The sequence below is a fragment of the Setaria italica genome, chromosome IX (genome assembly GCF_000263155.2).
Source record: "Setaria italica strain Yugu1 chromosome IX, Setaria_italica_v2.0, whole genome shotgun sequence".
Lineage (NCBI taxonomy): Eukaryota > Viridiplantae > Streptophyta > Magnoliopsida > Poales > Poaceae > Setaria > Setaria italica.
Genome location: NC_028458.1, coordinates 54,974,353 through 54,992,148, shown reverse-complemented (window position 1 = coordinate 54,992,148; position 17,796 = coordinate 54,974,353). Strand labels below are relative to the sequence as shown.

The 17,796-nt window shown below is 45.7% G+C and overlaps 3 protein-coding genes across 8 annotated transcripts; 2 read left to right on the top strand and 1 right to left on the bottom strand.

Annotated features, from left to right (window-relative positions):
* Positions 1-1,349: 1,349 nt before the first annotated feature.
* On the top strand, positions 1,350-2,264 carry LOC101772850 (maf-like protein DDB_G0281937). Its single transcript, XM_004987088.1, has 6 exons — positions 1,350-1,424; positions 1,516-1,585; positions 1,694-1,785; positions 1,871-1,912; positions 2,003-2,083; positions 2,178-2,264. Exons 2-6 carry the CDS (start codon positions 1,519-1,521, stop codon positions 2,262-2,264), a joined length of 369 nt encoding a protein of 122 aa, XP_004987145.1. The 5' UTR covers positions 1,350-1,424; positions 1,516-1,518.
* A 2,199-nt stretch (positions 2,265-4,463) lies between these two features.
* LOC101759195 (tRNA-specific 2-thiouridylase MnmA) lies at positions 4,464-8,243 on the top strand. Its single transcript, XM_004985463.2, has 10 exons — positions 4,464-4,896; positions 4,990-5,064; positions 5,143-5,196; positions 5,302-5,380; positions 5,488-5,615; positions 5,804-5,887; positions 5,979-6,062; positions 6,136-6,287; positions 6,484-6,634; positions 7,348-8,243. The coding sequence occupies exons 1-10, from the start codon at positions 4,555-4,557 to the stop codon at positions 7,663-7,665; spliced, it is 1,467 nt and encodes a 488-aa protein (XP_004985520.1). The 5' UTR covers positions 4,464-4,554; the 3' UTR covers positions 7,666-8,243.
* A 5,072-nt stretch (positions 8,244-13,315) lies between these two features.
* Positions 13,316-16,736, bottom strand: LOC101757571 (nuclear transcription factor Y subunit A-7). Of its 6 annotated transcripts, none has more exons than XM_004985460.4 (7): positions 16,516-16,735; positions 15,428-15,471; positions 15,164-15,301; positions 14,882-14,994; positions 14,709-14,777; positions 13,979-14,152; positions 13,316-13,808 (listed from the first exon to the last, which is right to left on the bottom strand). In XM_004985460.4, exons 2-7 carry the CDS (start codon positions 15,432-15,434, stop codon positions 13,608-13,610), a joined length of 702 nt encoding a protein of 233 aa, XP_004985517.1. In that variant the 5' UTR covers positions 15,435-15,471; positions 16,516-16,735; the 3' UTR covers positions 13,316-13,607. The 6 variants fall into 6 exon arrangements, with proteins under 6 accessions (XP_004985517.1, XP_004985518.1, XP_004985515.1 ...); XM_004985461.4 differs by having other exon boundaries at positions 13,979-14,149; positions 16,516-16,733; XM_004985458.4 differs by lacking the exon at positions 15,428-15,471 and having other exon boundaries at positions 16,516-16,736.
* Positions 16,737-17,796: the final 1,060 nt, after the last annotated feature.

The following is a 17,796-nucleotide window of genomic DNA, read 5'->3' as shown; positions in this document are numbered from 1 at the left end:
GAACCAACAACAAGAAGGATGACAGCTTTTGTTTCTACACCAACAAGATCACCGGGCACACCAGTGAGTCCAGGGCCAACAACAACAAGAATGGCAGCACAACTAGATATATCACCAGGAGGTATTGCTAAGAGGGCCATCATAAACTAGGCTAGTGTGATCCTGAATCATTTTATTGAACTGTTGTTGTATGAAAAGGTCATGTATTAAACCTATTTTGGGAATGTGTTGTTCTGCATGTGTTGGACCATAGCACTAAGTTGGCTCATGTACACTATATTGGCTGTAGGATGTGTTTCATTAGTCAATATGTTGCTTGTAAGAGTGTTGGTTAATATTAGTCCATGTGTTGAACCAGAATAATATTTTTCATATGTTTGGTCAATAGTTAGTACATGTGATGACTATGTACAGTGAGCTTGTGTTGAAATGCTGTCAGTTGAGACCCTGTGCTTGTTTCTTATGTTTTTAGTCGCCAGGTACCGATTTGGGGGCATTTTTGTCCAAATAAACAGAGCTAACGCTGAAATCTAACATATTGGTATTTTCAGATCACATTTGCACTTTTCATTAGTATTTTACAGGGTTGATATCTTTGAATAGTATTTTACGGAGGTCATGATCTTTCGATCTTACGGAACTAATTTTCCTAAGTAACTCTGAAACGCTCGATGCTTCATCTCTACATTAAAAAAACCAAAACCAAGATCAAAACGTCTCCCGCGGTAAAATGAATTTAGCCCTCCGTTCTCGGCAGAAGCGGCGACGGAGGTGTATGCGCCCTATGATCGAAGGACTCCCCTCCAGCCTCCGCGCACCCTAAAACATCCCTCCGTGTAAAACATTTTTCCACCCTACAATCGATTCATGCCTCTCGTCTCTCCCCTTCCCTGCTACCGTTGCCCCTCACATCCTTCCCCTCCGCCGCCGCCCATCACATCCCACCAATCGTGCTAGTGGTCCATCGCCACACTGTCGCATTCTCAATCGCCATACCGTCGCGTCGTCCGATCATCCTGCCAAGATTCAAAACAGGACAACCAATTCTCATGTGCGATCAACACCTGCACTTCCTCGGTTCCTCCCTCTTTGTCCGACAATTTGCTATGTACTTCCCTAAGGAGCATCCAAGGCGGACTGGGATCATCATCGCCGGCGGGTCGCGAGATCCTAGCCGACAAGGGATACGACTTCATACTAACAACTAGCAATTACTTCTTACGGGGATAATAGTTTAAGAAGCTTGTTGCTGAAATGGACTTGATAGACCATCCCGGGGTCAATGTTCTTACTGGCTTTGTTTGAGTTCACTAGCACAACATGATCTGTTTGTTCAATTGTAGGCCGAGGCCATCAAGCTGAAGCTCCATGGCGACTTTGCTCCAGGTAGAGACCAGACTACCCTTCTGATCACCTCCGACCAGGTATGAACGTTCAGGTTCAGTCTTTTGGTAGATTCAGTTTGTGGATTTGAACATCATGTAACCATTCGACTAATTTTGCACGCGGGTAAAGGTCATGGTGGGCAAAGGGATAGTACGGGAAAGACCACAGAGTGCAGAAGAAGCCAGGGAATTTATCAAGGGTGAGGGGTTCTCCCTCCTTGTGAGTTGTCACCGTTTATATGTCATGGCTGAAAAGAAATGCCATCTTCAGAGGGGGATGTTATGCATCTTCTTCATTTTGTTGATAGGTTATTCGGATGATCGAGCATTTGCGGTGAACTTTGTTCTCGTGAGCAACCTAAGCACTGGGGCTACAAGAGGAGGATGTGACATACCTGAGGTAACGAGATGTGAGTATCTTCTCAAAACTGAAATGTTAAGATCCTTGTTCTGAGAATCACATTGGCATATGTTTTGTCCTGCAGATCAAGTTTCAGCACATACCGGTCGAGTTCATCAACAGAGTGGTGAGCCTCGACACCCTAAAATTGCAAATATGCAATCTATAAACAAATTGTATGAGTTAGAGAAGAGCGCCTGTGTAATGGTATCTTCAGGTTAATCAAGCCGACATGATCTGTGTCACCGGAGGGCTTAAGCTGACATATCTGTCAGTACTGCCATTCATCAAAGAACTTGTGAGCACGACATTGCTTAATTTGCAGATGCAAAACAACAGTGAATTCATTTCTCTATTATGTCCTCCTTGTAATTTCTTGATTGATCTCCCAGGTCGGTACAGCGGATAGCGTTCGAGGTCTTCCAAGTGAGCTCACGGAGAAGGTTATTCAAGAATCACTGGAAGCAGAAGCAGAGTGAATCGGTTTGCAACAACGAGTTGTCGAGGTGTTAGATGTGAGCGAGCATCATGTCAAAGATATCATGTAGTACTTCTTTCGTTTCAAATTATTAATTGTTTTGGTTTTTTTAGATTCATAATGTTTGTTGTGTGCATGATAGGAAGCAAGGAGCTCAGAGGAGTGCATGACAAATGTTTGAGGCAACAACCAAATAATTCAACCGGCGCTGGGCCCAAGAGACGCACCTTGAAAGGGGAGGATTTGGTGGAGACGGAACCCATGTCCATGTCCATGCTTGGTTTCTGCACACAGTTGGGCGGCACACTGCTGTAAAGTAGATTATGCTTGCCTCATTTTCAGTTGTGCTAATTCGTTGGACTGTGTGATGTTCCTTTAACATAAGCCTACTATTATTGTACAACATGTACAAGATTTTTAGCTTTAATTATTTTATATTTTCCATTTTCATCCACCATGCAGGCTTCATCATTGGCAAAGATAGTTTTATCTTCTTAGGGTCCTGGTGAATTATTTTTGCCTTTTGGTCCTGAATATTAGTTTTTAAAATTTTATCAGGAATAAGGATGAAATATTCAGATAACAGAGCATTCCCTTTTTGCTTTAGGTTTGGGTTGTATTGCTGGATTGGTCACACTAGAAGCAGAAGATAGCAGTGCTCTCTGATGCTCTCAAAACAGTTGGGTCGTCTATTGCAATGCATATTGTTGTAGCAAAGCCTTTATTCTTATCAAAAGAACTGTTTCTGCTGCAGCTCTTAAAAATGAGCGTGACGTACTCCGAACTCAGGTACACTTTTGATACATACCACTCTTCCTCCAGCATGTTTGGTTAATGATGAAACATTGCCACTCTCAAGTTAGGAATGTTTGACTTCTTTAAGACTGTGTTTGGTTTGCTGCCATGGCTGTGGCAAGCATGCAGCATGCCACACTTTCTTAGCACTCTGTCCTTCATGTCATAGCGTCAATCCTTCACTTTTGATCATGCCAAGTTAGTTTAGAAATGAAATGGCATGACGACTTGTAACATTTCTAGGCTGAAAGTTCAGGGAAATCCCAAATGGCTATGGATCAGATGGTGGAAGGTCGATTGAGGAAGTACTTTGAAGAAGTTGTGCTCATGGAGCAAAAATATTTTTTAAATGACAGCACAAACATTAAGGTCGTCTGATAGAATCTTTTACTTATTTGATGACGTACTCAGAATTGTCTCTCTGATCGCTTTACTTCCTTGTGTCATTCTTATCAGACCGTGCTGAATGACTTGTCAAAGAAGGTTGGTTTTAAAGTAACAGTTGGTAAATTTATAAGAATGCAAATTGGAGAAGGAATTGAGAGGTACAGTATATATTTATCTCATGTCATCTCTATCAAAGTGTCTTTTTGCTGGATTGATCCGTAGTGGTTGGTAGGTAGGATGGTGGTGATTTTGGCTGTTTAACCTCTAGCTATTGTGCATATTAGCACCAATATCCTTAGCAGCATATGCACCATGTGAAATGGTGATGTATCTCATATATGGAGAGAAAAAAATATGCCAGGCATAAATTGTTTTATGGAAATGCGATTCGTAACCTCTCTCCTTGTTTACAGGTTTTCCCACATGAATTTATCGACTAACCGATCCTCGAAATTTTATTGAACTTGTGTTGTAGTTTTATTCGAAACCACTATTGCATTTTGTGTTCACGTAACAATTGTTAACCAACGTGTTTTGTGCTTGGCTGGCCCGAAGCCGCTGATGGGTCAGAAGTTGTGGCTCGTGGTGCATAGACTTCAAGCATAGATAGATCAATTGCTATCATTATTAGGATAGACGTTTTCCCGAAGAACTTTTTCTCATATTTGCCCCAACTAGAGGTTGTATCTTTTACATATGAATTTAGACTTTGGACTTTTTGCCACTCACTAACAGCAATAAGGCTGATATACAACAACTGGCTCTGCACTTCATGCAACTTCTGTCCTGTTTTAGCAGTGCTGCTTGTAGTGTTGGATCAGTCACGAAATTTTCAGTCACGAAATTTTCAGTCACCGTACTGTCAAGGCACTTGCAAGACGTTACAAACGTAATCACTAAAATTTTTACACCTGAGTAAATACTGCACTATAGTTTTAATATTCGTATTTGTTTTCACATTATTATTGTTTTATTTAATGCTTCATGTCTTGCGCCTAACAACGCACGGTCACGATCCGTAGTCATAATCAGAAGAAGAAAAAACAGACCCAATCCAGTCTAGCGAGAAGCGCTACGCGGCCGCCGGGAGCTCGAGGCAAGCGCCACCCATGCTGCGCAGCGTCGCCTCCACCCTTCCCGGCCTCCGCCCGCTTCTCCGGCGCCGGCCTCTGCTAAACCCTAAAGCTCTCCTCCGCTCGCGCCTGCCGCCGCGGCCGTTTTGCGCCCTCTCGTCCTCTGCGCCTCCAGCCGCCGCCGCGGCGCCCAGCGTCGAGGGGGCGGGAGGGGCTGTTGCGGTGGAGGAGCACCTTACGCGGTGCGCGGCGGCGGACAGGGCACCGTTGCGGGTGGCTGTGCTGGTGAGCGGTGGGGTGGACAGCAGCGTCGCTCTCCGCCTACTCCACGCCGCCGGTCACCGCTGCACCGCGTTCTACCTTAAGATCTGGTTCCAGGTATGCGCTTAAGAAAAATCATTGTTTATTCAAGCTAGTACTGGAAATGCTACGCTGCAGGATGTGTCGTAAATTTGGTTCTGTAATTCGTAGGAAGATTTCAGGAACTTTTGGTCCGAGTGCCCGTGGGACGAGGATTTAAAGTATGCACAGGTTGTTTGTGACAAGGTATAGCTAGTGTTCAGCATATGTGCATCGACTAATTTTCGCTTACATTGGCTGAGGGACTGCTGTATGGTGTTGTAGATTGATGTGCCATTGGAGGTGGTCCATCTGTCCGACGAGTATTGGAATCATGTGGTGAGTAAGCTTCATTTAAGCCCTTTCTATTGCCCCTGAACTTTGTCCAATGCACTTGTTATGGTATTTATTTTGAGAAAAAAATATCATCAATTTGATATCTAGGTATCTCATATCATCAATGAGTATCGCTGCGGCCGTACACCAAATCCTGATGTTCTTTGCAATACAAGAATAAAGTTTGGTATGACCAGTGTATTTTGATGTCAATATGTTATTCTTCTATTGAAGCCTGAATTTATGTTGATGTTAATTTTTCTAATGATGTTTTTATTATTGTTATTTGTGCAGGGGCTTTCTTAGAAGCTATTGAAAATCTCGGATTTGACTACATAGCTTCAGGACATTATGCACATGTAGTCCATCCTTCTGTCGAAAATACTGAAGCGCCATCAGTATTACAATTATCTAAGGACAAGGTACTTCGTGCATCCCTCAGATAGATCATTTGATTCCTGAAGATCTGATTTGATGCCAGTTTGCTAATCCTTTCTTTAAACCAATAGGGAAACTGGGGTTACAGTAATGACTTGTTTCGATTGTTAAATTGGTTTGGTACTGTCATATGAATCAGCCGTTTAATTCTCTCTTTTTTTAATTATTACAGATCAAGGATCAGACCTATTTCCTCTCTCATCTATCTCAGGCTCAGCTAAGAAGGCTTCTTTTCCCTCTAGGATGTATTAAAAAGGTTTGGTTGATTTTCAACAACAAACCTATAATATCATGGGCCACATGGCACAATTTGCTTTATTAATAAGTTTTTGTCTTGTACTATGCAGGATGAGGTGCGCAGACTGGCTGCTCAAATGGACCTTCCCAATCAAGGTAGAAAGGATTCACAAGGGATATGCTTTCTTGGAAAGGTAAACATTGCACTTGCTTTCTTATTTTTGGTAAATGGTATCATCATGGAACTAAACAGGTACCTGTTTCTAGGTCAAGTTTAGTGAGTTTGTTGAAAGACATATAGGTGAGATGGAAGGAATCATATTGGAAGCTGAATCCGGAGATTACCTAGGGAATCACCGGGGGTTTTGGTTCTACACAATTGGTCAACGGCAAGGACTGCGGCTTGCTGGAGGACCTTGGTATGTACAGCCTTTGACGCGTACTCAATCTCTATATACTTTCATATTATCAGCTTGTTAGGCAACAACCTATCTAGTAAAGTTACTGCTCTGCCCTATGTAGTTGCAGTATGGCAAAAATTTTCCATGATCATGTAAAATGTGTATGCTTGGGTTCATCCTGAAGCTCTTTAAATGAATCCCTTATCTTGTGCAGGTATGTAGTTGAGAAAGATGTTCAAAACAATGTGGTTTTCGTATCAAGGAATTACTATTCACTGGATAAGCGGAGGCGCACATTTCGTGTTGGATCACTGAACTGGTTTGATGATTCTGGACCTGGAAACAGTGAGCGACTTAAATGCAAGGTAACATGGTTCCATAGAGTAGCACTTACTCCCGAGACAGCCTGTCCTTGGCTATTTCATTATCAAAAGCAAGTATTGGTTTCAGCTAAGGGCAGTATGATACATGGTTATTGGCCTTTTCTGTCTGGTATTATTTGGATGCCATAACCATCTTCTGCGTGCAAGTTACAATGGTGGTTTTGCATAAATACGACTCCGATAAGCTGATAAAAGCTTAAGTTGACTGATCAATTTTGAGTGATCTGGCATTAATACCCTTGTTTTACATTTTAGCATCGAATAGGCCTCATTATTTGTTTGCATAAAAGATAAGTGGTTAAACGATTAATCTTCCCGCTGTAGTCATCAGCATGTGCCATGTGCTTGTGATCCCTTGTTTTAACAGTTGGTGGCTTGAAAATCTGAATTGGCAGAATAGAAGGTTCTTTGCATTTTGGAAATTTGCAGTCGATATGTGGAGTTAATTGAACTTGCTGATTCCTGATGCTATAGCATGACTAAAGTAGTTTGAAACTGTTAGCTCGAAATTGATTAAAAAATCAAGAACAAAGAGGTTCTACAGCTTCCAACCAACTGATGCCTGATCTATCTCCATCCTTCTCTTAATCGAGTTGTGTTTGTTTCTGTTTTATGTCAAGATTTTGTAGTATGTTCCTGTGTGAATTTACTGGTTTCTGTGCTCAACTGCTAATATGAAAATTCTGATTCCTCAGGTGCGGCATAGCCCTGAATTCCATGATTGCACTGTGACAAAAGAGCACACCGAAGAAAACGGAGATGTTTTGGTGGTGCGCCTGTCTGAAGATGACCAGGGTTTAGCAGCCGGTCAGTTTGCAGCGTTCTACCGTGAAGATTTATGCCTGGGGTCAGGCATAATTTTGGATTCGTGGGATGAAATGAGCTTTCCCGTCTGCTCGAGGGCACTTGAAATCGCTAAGTTGGAGGACAAGTCGAGCCTAGGGAAGCCGGTAAGGATCATCAACTTGGAACACATAGTTAAACCAGAACAGGAGGCAATCAAAGTGGCCTGAGGGTACCCCAGTCGAGGTGGCATTTTCTTACTGCAGCAGCGGTCCCGCAAAGCTATATACATCGGCAGTTTCGCGAGCCCTGTCAATTCAGGAACCCGGGGTGTTCCGGAAACTATCACTGAGGCTGTGCCCAAGCCGGAACTACAGGTCTCCCTTGGGAAGATGACACGGTGGCATGTGTTGGCGATCTTGCGTCTCAGATGAGAAAAGCTTTGCTTCCGGATAGAAGCGGCGGCCGAGCGTCCTTGGCCATACAAGGATGAAGGATTGATGGGTTGACCTGACATTAATCGTTGACAGTTATTTCCCGATCTAGCGGGAAAGCACACGATGGTTTGGGCACGCCCTCTGCTGATCGGAAGGGTCTGGATTCAGTAGTCATCAGTACTGCAGTAAACTAATACATACAGAGAAATCGTTGCGTTGTATAATACTGATACGACTTTGTAACTTGTCCGAGGATAACGTCGGCGCGTGATTCAACTGTAGAAATTCGGACGAACCATACGTGGGTTGTAGCGAACAATCGGTATCGTGTGCGACGTGTGCCTGTCAGTAGCGCCAGATTTGCCGTACCATACTTCTGGTTCAGTATCTTCTGATAATTTCCTCTCTCTCCTCGAGCGCTCTCGATTCTCATGTCTGATCAGAGAAGCTCGAGAGGCATCTCAACACACTGCCATCTTGCTTGTGACTTTGGACGCACGAACCTTCCTTAGAACGCGCACCGATTCTCAGGAAAAGTGCCAATCGTGAGGTCCCGGGGACGATGCCCTAGATGCTACTTGAACGAACGCAAGAACAATCAGCGTCAGGCTCACGCGACCGACTCCACTGGCGTTCGCGCAGAACGCCATTTCGCCCCGGAATTCCAGGACGATGAGATGCTGCCCCCGTGCTCCTTGTGCAAGTCAACGGATCCAGTGGATTTGGATTCCGTAAACGCTGCAGCTACAATAATCAATCCGAAGTCGCAGGCAGCACAGTGGCTGTTTCTACGCGAATGTGATAATAAAATGATGGGATGATCCGCGCATTCTAGAAGAGCAAAGTGGAAACTTTCGCTGACGCTGACCGCTACCTTGTTTCCACGTGTAGCTCCCTATGGCACGGCTCATTGAGCAGCTTCTCGAGTGGTTTTTGATGAAACCGTGCCAAACAGCCAACCCCAAAATAGCTCACAAGTGAAAGCTGGGCAGATGCTTCGGAAATCTTGCTCTCTGCGTTTCTCCACCGGGGAGAAGCTAAAAATAGTGGCTTGTACCGGCTCCTCCTCATCCCAACAGCTCATTTTCCATCTTTGTCCCCAGAGGAGGAGCAGTGAACGGCACCGGTGTGGGGTGGACAATGATGGCGCGAAGTCCGACTTGGCGGCAGGCACGGCCGGTGCGGCACACTCGCGTGGGGCCGCAACTGCCGTAGACGATGACGATGCGGTGACGGCCATGGGGCTAGGCACGGTCGGGGCCGCCGGCGGCGCGGCGGCGTGCAGGCACTGCCGAGCGGCACTCACGTGGGGCCGCAGCGTGGGGGCATGGAGCCCGCCGAGAGAGAGAGGCGGGCGCCAGGAAGGAAAGAGGGAGAGGCCGACCAGATGAGGAAGAGAGGAGGGAAAAGAAAAGAAAGGGAGAAGGAAAGAGAAATAAGAAAAGAAAGAAAAATAAAAGGGAAATGAAGAGAAAAGAAAAAAAAGGAAAAGAGGAAGAAGAAAAAAGAAAGATAAGGTACTATGGACATTTCACGTATTCTTTCCAATCTAAAAGTCAAGCCAATCTAAAAATCAGGAGAAACTATTTTAATAAATATTTTTCTAACAACACGAGCCAGAGCTATAAAAAGCCGTTTTACAAAGAAGCCAAAGCCAAAGTTATTTTCGCAAGAGCTAGAGCCGTGCCAAACGGGGCCGTACTCCCTCCGTTCCAAATTGTATTTTAGCTTTTTTAGATGCATAATTTTTGCTATGCATCTAGATATAGTGTATGGCTAAATATATAATAATATATATGAATATAGAAAAATTAAAATGACCTACAATTTGGAACGGAGGGAGTAATAAAGAAAACTGATCCCTCGACTATGATATCCGGGTGTACTGTAATAAGTATATTCGAACGATCCGTTCCTCCGACAGAAAACTAATCTCCCTGACCGACTCCATTCGGGGTTTATCATTGCTGGCACACTGGCATTGTGCTGTGTGTGAAATGGTCGCCTGACTGACCATCTGACTGACGCTTGTGCGGGAACGTGCGAGGGGCTAAGGATGCTTGGCGTAGCCAGATGGCTACAGAAACTGGTATTCAACACCGCGTCGGCGAGAGGTCGGCATCGTTTGCATTAGAATGGTAGCTCTGCTGCACCAGCTCGTCAAACCTAATGCCGTGACCAATCAGTCGCAACAGCTGCTGTGTAAGTAAAGATACGTTTTGGCAGACCCCCAGGGCTGATTCTCCGAATGGAGGCTCTGCCGAATAATTTTTCTGGGTGCGTTTAGTAGAGCTTTCAGAGCTGACAAATATTTTTTTAGAGCTTCTCTGTAAAGTGATTCGAGCTTAAAAAATAGCTTCTCCTAATCCTATTAAATGATTCTCCACCCTAATTTTAAAGTTTATGTTAGAAAATAAAAGAAAATCATTTTCAACCGCTCTCGGAGAATCAGCTCCCACGAAAGAGCTAATAAGTTTCCCCCAATCTCTTCCTCGTGTCTGCAGCTAGCAACTCAACTCTGGGGGAGCACATCGCGTCGGCCGTTCCTTGGCATTTGCTTGTCGGTTTCCAGAACACAGCAATTGAACAAATGGATCGAACCAAAAAGGGGATGAGGTTTCATGTCAGAAACAGTTGGATCAAAATAGATAGTCAAATAGAGTTCCGTGTCCGTATCAAGTTGTCAAATTCAAGCATTGGCAAGACAAATTGAACTGCGGAAATTCTCAAGCGATGCATTCCCAAGTCACAACTGCTATACAAAGGACATCAGATTCCTAGGGGGATTACCTCACATCCCACGCAAACACACTAGTTCATATTCATTCCCTCATCATCTCTCACAAAATCTCCCCTTTGGACAGATTATTAACAACCTTTATCTCCAGCTCTACATGCTACACCCAATCCTCATCAAAAGGAAAAGGAAAAAAAAAAGGAGGAGAAAACAGAAGGATTGCAAAACTAACTGCTACTCCATGGATTGCGCTAGAACTCTACCAGAAAGGGAGCAAGAAGAACTGAAGACGAAGAAGATGAAGAGGCAGCACGAGGTGTTGTATGCAGTACCATACGCGGCGTGTGTGTATGAGCAGGAGGAGAGGAATCCGATCCGAGCCGACCGACGATTAGCGGAGGGCGCGCGCGAGTCCGGCGAGGATTCGCGAGAGCCCGAGGCGGAACCGCAGGACGGCGCCGTGGGAGTATGGCGCGCAGTCGCGGCAGACGGCCTCCATGGCCTCGACGAAGAGGCTGAGGCTCCGCACCGGCGGCACGTAGAGCGTCAGCGGCGCCGCCGAGAAGGCCAGCGCCATCAGCAGCTGCAGCATCTCCGCCCGGCGGCTCCGACGACGGGCGAGCGCGCCTCCTCGTGCCCCCGAAGAACCAACCAGATCTTGTCTTGGCGACTTGGCCGGTCGGTCGGCACCGTGCGGCGCGGAGGGAGTCTTGTTATTGCTGAGACGGGCCCGCCGGGACGGGACGGACGGTGAGGTAGCTAGCTACTGGTGTGGCGGGGGCGGCACGGCGAGCGTCTGGTGGCGGGGGACGCGCGCGTGTTCTTCTCCTATCGCGCGGCGTCTGGTGGTGATCTGGTCTGGTGGAGACGCGGTGCAGGGGAAGAGGCTGGGAGGTTTGGTTTGGTTTCGTCTCGTTTTCGGCGGCTTTGGCTGTGGGAGTGAGGTCTGAGGTGGCCGTGTTTTATAGCGTGCCGGTACCGGGCCAAGGATAAGCACAAGGACGGGAAGAGCGCGAGCGTTTTCTGGAGGGAGCGACGTGAGGAAGAGAGAGCTCACTACTTGACGTCGGGGACTTGGAAGCGTTCTCGCCGTCTCGGGATTCAATTCAGTGTGCCGATGCCCAACATTTTCGTCGGAGGAACTAGTTTTCTAGTGCGCTCCGAGAGAATAGTTGTCGATCCATCGTGTAAGCGAAAGGCACGGTTATAGTATTGTATCATTAAACTTGCAGGGCAAAGTCGCTTAGCGTCGTAAGCAGGGCGGAATTCCACGTTGATTAGTCGATCCGGGATCCGGGACAGCGAGGGATTATCGTCACCCCTCGCGCGACGTGACATGCGTCTGACGGTTTCCTGATACGCGGAGGCCTTGTTGCGAGATGGGAACGGGTTGGCCGCCGGTTTGGGAGTTTGTGGTTCGTGGGCATGTAAAGCGAGAACCTCGTGAGAGCGAGAGGAGCCGGCGGCTCGATCGCACCAGCGCCACACCGCCAATCATGTGGTTTGCAACTCTCTGAACCTGAGCCAACCGACCCGTGCTGCATTTCTTTTTTATTCTCCGTGTTCTTGTGGGTAGAAAATGATCGATCGGTGGTTAGTTTGGTTCCATTCATTTTGTGATGAATGAAAGTGTCGTCATGATGATTCGGCGCAACACGGACGCTATTAAATGGGAAAAAACGTACGGCTAACAAACTACTAGCATTAGCCACTAACTGAGCTCCCATCACGCGATCGTAATCTGGACAGCGATGCGATGCAACTGCACGGTTACTTGGGATTAGCAGTGCATCATGCCAAGCATCCTGCAGGTAACTAGGGGGCGTTTGGATGTCAGGGGCTAAACTTTAGCCCTGTCACATCACACGTTCAGATGCTAATTAGGAGGACTAAATATGAGCTAATTAAAAAACTAATAGCAGAACCCATAGGCTAAATCGCGAGACGAATCTATTAAGCCTAATTAATCCATCATTAGCGAATGGTTACTGTAGCACCACATTGTCAAATCATGGACTAATTAGGCTTAATAGATTCGTCTCGCGATTTAGCCTAGGGGTTGTGCAATTAGTTTTGTAATTAGACTATGTTTAATACTCCTAATTAGTGTCCAAACATCCGATGTGACAGGGGCTAAAATTTAGCCCCTCCCTGCCAAACAGGGGCTAAATCCAGGGCATGGGCGGCGCGGCTGAAAGGAACAGTCGAGCTTCTGGTTACGTTTCGAGGCAAGGAGCCTAAGGATTAGGAGCTCTCCACAGGAGCCTGGTTGACGCACAGATGGGATGGATTGCCAGAGGTTTTATTTTAGTTGACCATCAGTTCAGTTGCCATCCTCACGCATCCTGCCGTGGGCCGCGGCCTCCGCCGGTTTTCCTCCACTTGCCTTTCCGCGTGGAACGTTCTCTCGCTTCGCTCTAGACGCCTCGCGCGCCGCCGGGAAAGAGGAGACCTCCACTGCCCGCTGGGTTTCTGCTCGTACGGAGACCACTAAAGACTGCAGCAATTTGACGTGGACGGGAAGATCAGCGATCCTGATCCGCCCTCGCTACTCGCTGGGGCTGCCACGCGCTACCCAAAGGAACGGCTGCTGGCTCACAGCGGCGTCACGGGCCCAATTTCGGCCGGACAGTGTACACCGTTTTGCTGGGCTGGACGTCCAACGGTCTGCACCAATCATCTGCGAACATAAAACACGAGGCACCATACAGAATGGTCATCAATTATTAGAGCAGTCACGATCCTAGAACAAGTCACACAAGTTCAGTTTCACCATCGGACTGGCTGGCATTCGCGCCGCGCCTGCATCATCTCCGCTCTCCACGGAGTCCAGACCCCCAAAGACTCAAGCATGCCAGGTAATACTAGAACAGAGCGACCGCCAATTCGGACACACCTAGTTACAGTTGCGGGAACCCCCAAGTTTTCAGTCGAGAGAAGACGAGAGCCGAGTCGAAATCGCTGATAAGCCAAGGATGAGTTGCCAGTGGGGGGTTCATCAAGCACCCCCTCTCGGGTGATAGTGGCGATCGCCGGGCGGAAGGCTGTGCTCGTGCTTCGTGAACAGGCCGCCGTTGCGCTGCGCGTCCGAGCTGCCGCCGCCGGGGCCCTCTGCCTGCTGCTTTGTGTTCAGGAACCGCCCGCCTGTTCCACGAGCCCTCTTCATGGCATGCTGGTGCCGAGACTCGTGAAGGTATGGCTGCACAGATGTTATGTTTGGTAGCATGTGTGAGGTACTTCTATTTATGCTGGAAAAAGAAGGCACTAGATGAATCTGATGCTGATTCGTGGTGCGAAAATGCCCCAATGCCATTTTCAAGAGGAATTCCAGCAACAAAATCAAACAAGGCATTAGCAGCGACAGAGTACCTTGCGACTTTTCACCAGCTTGTTTTCAGCCTCTAGTTTTGCACGGAGCTGTCTCCTTCGGAGAATTGCATGGTATTGCTTTGCGTTTACATAAATGGGCTCTTCAGCAGCTGGTTCGATTGGTAATGGCACACGAGAGGACGGCACCATGCCCACAAGCTGAGGGTGCATCTGCTTAATTATTGAAAAATTAGATAAAATATGAAATTATAATTGTACTTCCTCCATTCCAAATTGTAGATCGTTTTGGCTTTTCTAGGTGCATGATTTTTGTTATGTACCTAGATATATCGTATGTCTAAATACATAATAACATCTATGAACTTAGAAATACCAAAACGACCTACAATTTGGAACGGAGGGAGTAATTGTCAATGCCAACTTATACTGGAGCTAACAAAAACAAGCCACTGTGACCAGGAGAATGACAATGACATATTCATGCAGACTAAGAATGTAAAAACAGCTGCAGAATGCTTCGATAACGGAGTAAAATTTCGCAAGGTGAATACAAGGGTAAATCAATCACAATGATGCTGGGTGCTGTCTCAATAGATATTCCTGTTAACCGGTGCAGAATACTCAAGGCACACATGCATGCACAGAAAAGATCCTATTAGTTGGACCCAAAAGGGTAGTCATTGGCTAGCAAAGTGGATAAAGGACATCTAGCACCAGAAAGTAGGAGAAGTTAATGAAAGAACAGGCTGGATGCATAAAGATCGCTTACAATAGCATGTGGCCCATAAGCTGCCACTGCACCACCATAGTATGGATCGGCATATGGGTATGATATAGCCTGAAAATGTAAGCATCTCGTGTAACTCACATGATTGCCTATCTGAGAACTGGCAAACAGTTGGAACTTAAAATTAGTCAAGGACTGCGACAATTGGAACTTACAAAGGACTGAGTACGGTCAGGTTTTGGATATGCATAAGCTGTTTCTGGATTGCCAAGAGATAAAGCTGACATCATCTTATTTTCATCACTCTTCGAGTAACCATCATGATTACCTAGAATTAATACAAGGAAAAAAGGAGTGTCAAATAACTTGGATTGTACGTATGCACAAAAGGCTTGCAACTATGAAAATTCCTTTTTCTTTTTAACCACTTTCTATTTGCAAGAGATCTGATATGGCAGTATTCTGTACTAATAAAACAGAATGGATATGAGCCAAACCTGATTGATCATTATGCTCGTTAAGGCTTCCTTCGCTCATTCCAGACACTTCTTGATGACTCTCGCTAGTTGATTGGGTAGCTGGGGAGTCGTAATCAGGCATTTGATGACCAAATTGAATCATTATCGTGCCATTTTCTGCAGAGGGACACAATAGTTGTTAATATCTAGCTGCAAGAAACTAGACTGATAAAGATATTACAAAGGACAAAGGGCTCGCAAAAAAAAAAATCAAATTGACGATATCTTGGAGATTCTCCTTACGTCTCATCTCATGGAAATTCTCAATTCTTGTTTTTCAGTTCATACTGTCCAAATATAAACACGGGTCAGTCCCAAGAAAAAGTAATATGAGATTTCAAACCAATGCAGTCTCCCTAATATGGAACGACCTTACATGAAAACATAATAGAATCGAGTAATCGACCTTCCACCATATTCAAGAAAAAGGAAACTAAGTTAGCCATTGTGCAGCTATTAGCCCCTTAAATCCACACAAACTGATTATCTGAGATGTGTAACCTAGCCATGCACATCTAAGATAGTAAGGTAGCTAGAAATATTTTGCATCAGTGCCATGCATCAACTCGGTAGCTCCCTCCGAAATTCTGATCCTTCATGCAACCACATCTGCATCTCTTCACAACCGCAATAAATTTTTGAGCAATCAAACTATATGTTGAGAGCCTGAGACAAGTTAATCGTGATTACTTTAGTTTTACCTATAGGCCCACTAGTGAACTAGCGCTGCATATTATGGTCAATAGTTCTTCCCACCTCCAGTTTGCATAAAATTCTATACAATAGTTATATGTAAGACGAATTGTTTTCTTGAAACAAATCGTGAACAAACTAACTTGCATGCAAATCTCTGCTACATGAATTTACTTAAATCCAACAGAGCTGCAGTGTTGCGAGCTCACTGTCCAAATCAGCTCCTTTCCCCTAACAATAAACCAACCAGGCACAGCTGACCCTTGTGGATTCACAAGGATTGTTCAGACATGAACGTAACGAGGCAATAAAACAATCAATTAACCAACAGGTATCCGACATATGTTTTGCTCTAGCAAATTGAAGAAGGCTTTGGCACAGTGCAGTAGGTCACACACTGCAGCCACCACCTCACCTCCGACCAGAAATGCACCCGCAAATCTCAGCGCCGTATGAACTCAAAAAAACAACCCAGCAACGAATAAACCAGTCAGATCCACCCCAAATCAGGCAGAATCACCAAGAAACGGTCCGAAAACCAGCTCGCCTGGGAGCAGAAGCAGAGCTCCGCTCACACCGCAGGGAAGTAATAGGCCACAGATCAGAGAGGCTGGAGACGGCAAGTCAGCGAGGAATACCTGTGAGATGAGGAGGGAGCATGTTCCCCTTCCGGCAGCCCGGCGCCCTTGCTGCCTCTTTCCCACCTTGCTTCGCCTCCCTGCAAGGTCTCCTCTCTCTCTCTCTCTCTCTCTCTCTCTCTCTCTCTCTCTCTGTGTGTGTGTGTGTGTGTGTCTCTCTGAGAGGGGTCTTCCAGTCTGCAGCCTTGCTTGGTTTTTCTGTTGAGCTGTTGGCCCTTATCTCTCCTCCTCTGTCTGCTCACCAACTACTTTAGTCTAATGACACTTAGTCACACAGGCAGACCTTGATGAATCACCTATTCACGTCAGGAGCCTGTCATCACGCCCGGTGCAGCAAAGCCACTGAGACGGTTAGCGTGCTTCACTTGAACATTAACTTACCGTGTGAGTTTAGGAACCAGACTATATTCCAAATTGCTTTTCTACTCAATTGCCAATGAAAGATCAACTAAACTGACACAACCTTTTTTTTAGTGAAAAGACACAGAGTTGATGTAGATTGAAAGACTTGCATTGACAGGGCTAGATGCAGTAATTCCATGAGCACAAGTAAATTAAACCAACTTGGACAGCTTTGATTTTCTCAGCACAATATTTTACTCCAGCTTAGCAGAGATTTTTCTTGCTTGCCGTCGTATTCTCATCACGTAGACCTGCACTGAAGAAGTAGTCGTCCTTGTCGCCATCCTCCCTTTAAAAAACATACTATGCCTCTGTAGCTTTCAGATCAGTAGCCGGGACGCCATCGCGGCATGTCGCGGAGGCGCCACTTGTGGCAAGACCTGGTGACTCATCCCAATGCCATGCTGCCTTTTCTTTCGTTTCTTCCTTCTCCCTTTGTCTACTTGTTTGCATAAACTGATTGATGGGCCCATCTCCAAATGCCTTTTCCACCAAAATCCATTTTTTTGTATCATCGTGGCATGCTATTTTGCACAAGAAACTTGTAAATTGATCTATTTCTGTAATAGGTCTAGAAGGTCCTAAAACCTAGTACTATTAGATGGTGGTTCAGTCGGAATCATTGAAACAAGATTCCTAGCTAGCTAGGTTTTGGCATGTCCATCCTTGCCCATCTATCATTGTTTAATGCAGTTAAGATTCGTGAATATTTTCACACTATCGCTGATAAGATAATTTGGAATTGTTTTTTCAGTTGTAAGCGTAGTGGGGATCATGATTCACGACGTGTACCATATAGTATGTCAACTTTACACCAAAAATATCCGGGCTACTTTTGCTAGAGATAATAAAAAATATAAACAAGATTCGTCAGGAATC

Coding starts and splice junctions, on each gene's coding strand:
- LOC101772850 (XM_004987088.1), top strand. CDS start 1,519: ATGGTGGGCAAAGGGATAGTACGGGAAAGACCACAGAGTGCAGAAGAA. Junction 1,586..1,693: donor AGCCAGGGAATTTATCAAGG/GTGAGGGGTTCT, acceptor TTTTGTTGATAG/GTTATTCGGATGATCGAGCA. Junction 1,786..1,870: donor GAGGATGTGACATACCTGAG/GTAACGAGATGT, acceptor TTTGTCCTGCAG/ATCAAGTTTCAGCACATACC.
- LOC101759195 (XM_004985463.2), top strand. CDS start 4,555: ATGCTGCGCAGCGTCGCCTCCACCCTTCCCGGCCTCCGCCCGCTTCTC. Junction 5,065..5,142: donor CACAGGTTGTTTGTGACAAG/GTATAGCTAGTG, acceptor ATGGTGTTGTAG/ATTGATGTGCCATTGGAGGT. Junction 5,888..5,978: donor CTCTAGGATGTATTAAAAAG/GTTTGGTTGATT, acceptor TGTACTATGCAG/GATGAGGTGCGCAGACTGGC.
- LOC101757571 (XM_004985458.4), bottom strand. CDS start 16,537: ATGCTCCCTCCTCATCTCACAG. Junction 14,778..14,881: donor CTGACCGTACTCAGTCCTTT/GTAAGTTCCAAT, acceptor TTACATTTTCAG/GCTATATCATACCCATATGC. Junction 14,153..14,708: donor CTTATGGGCCACATGCTATT/GTAAGCGATCTT, acceptor TCAATAATTAAG/CAGATGCACCCTCAGCTTGT.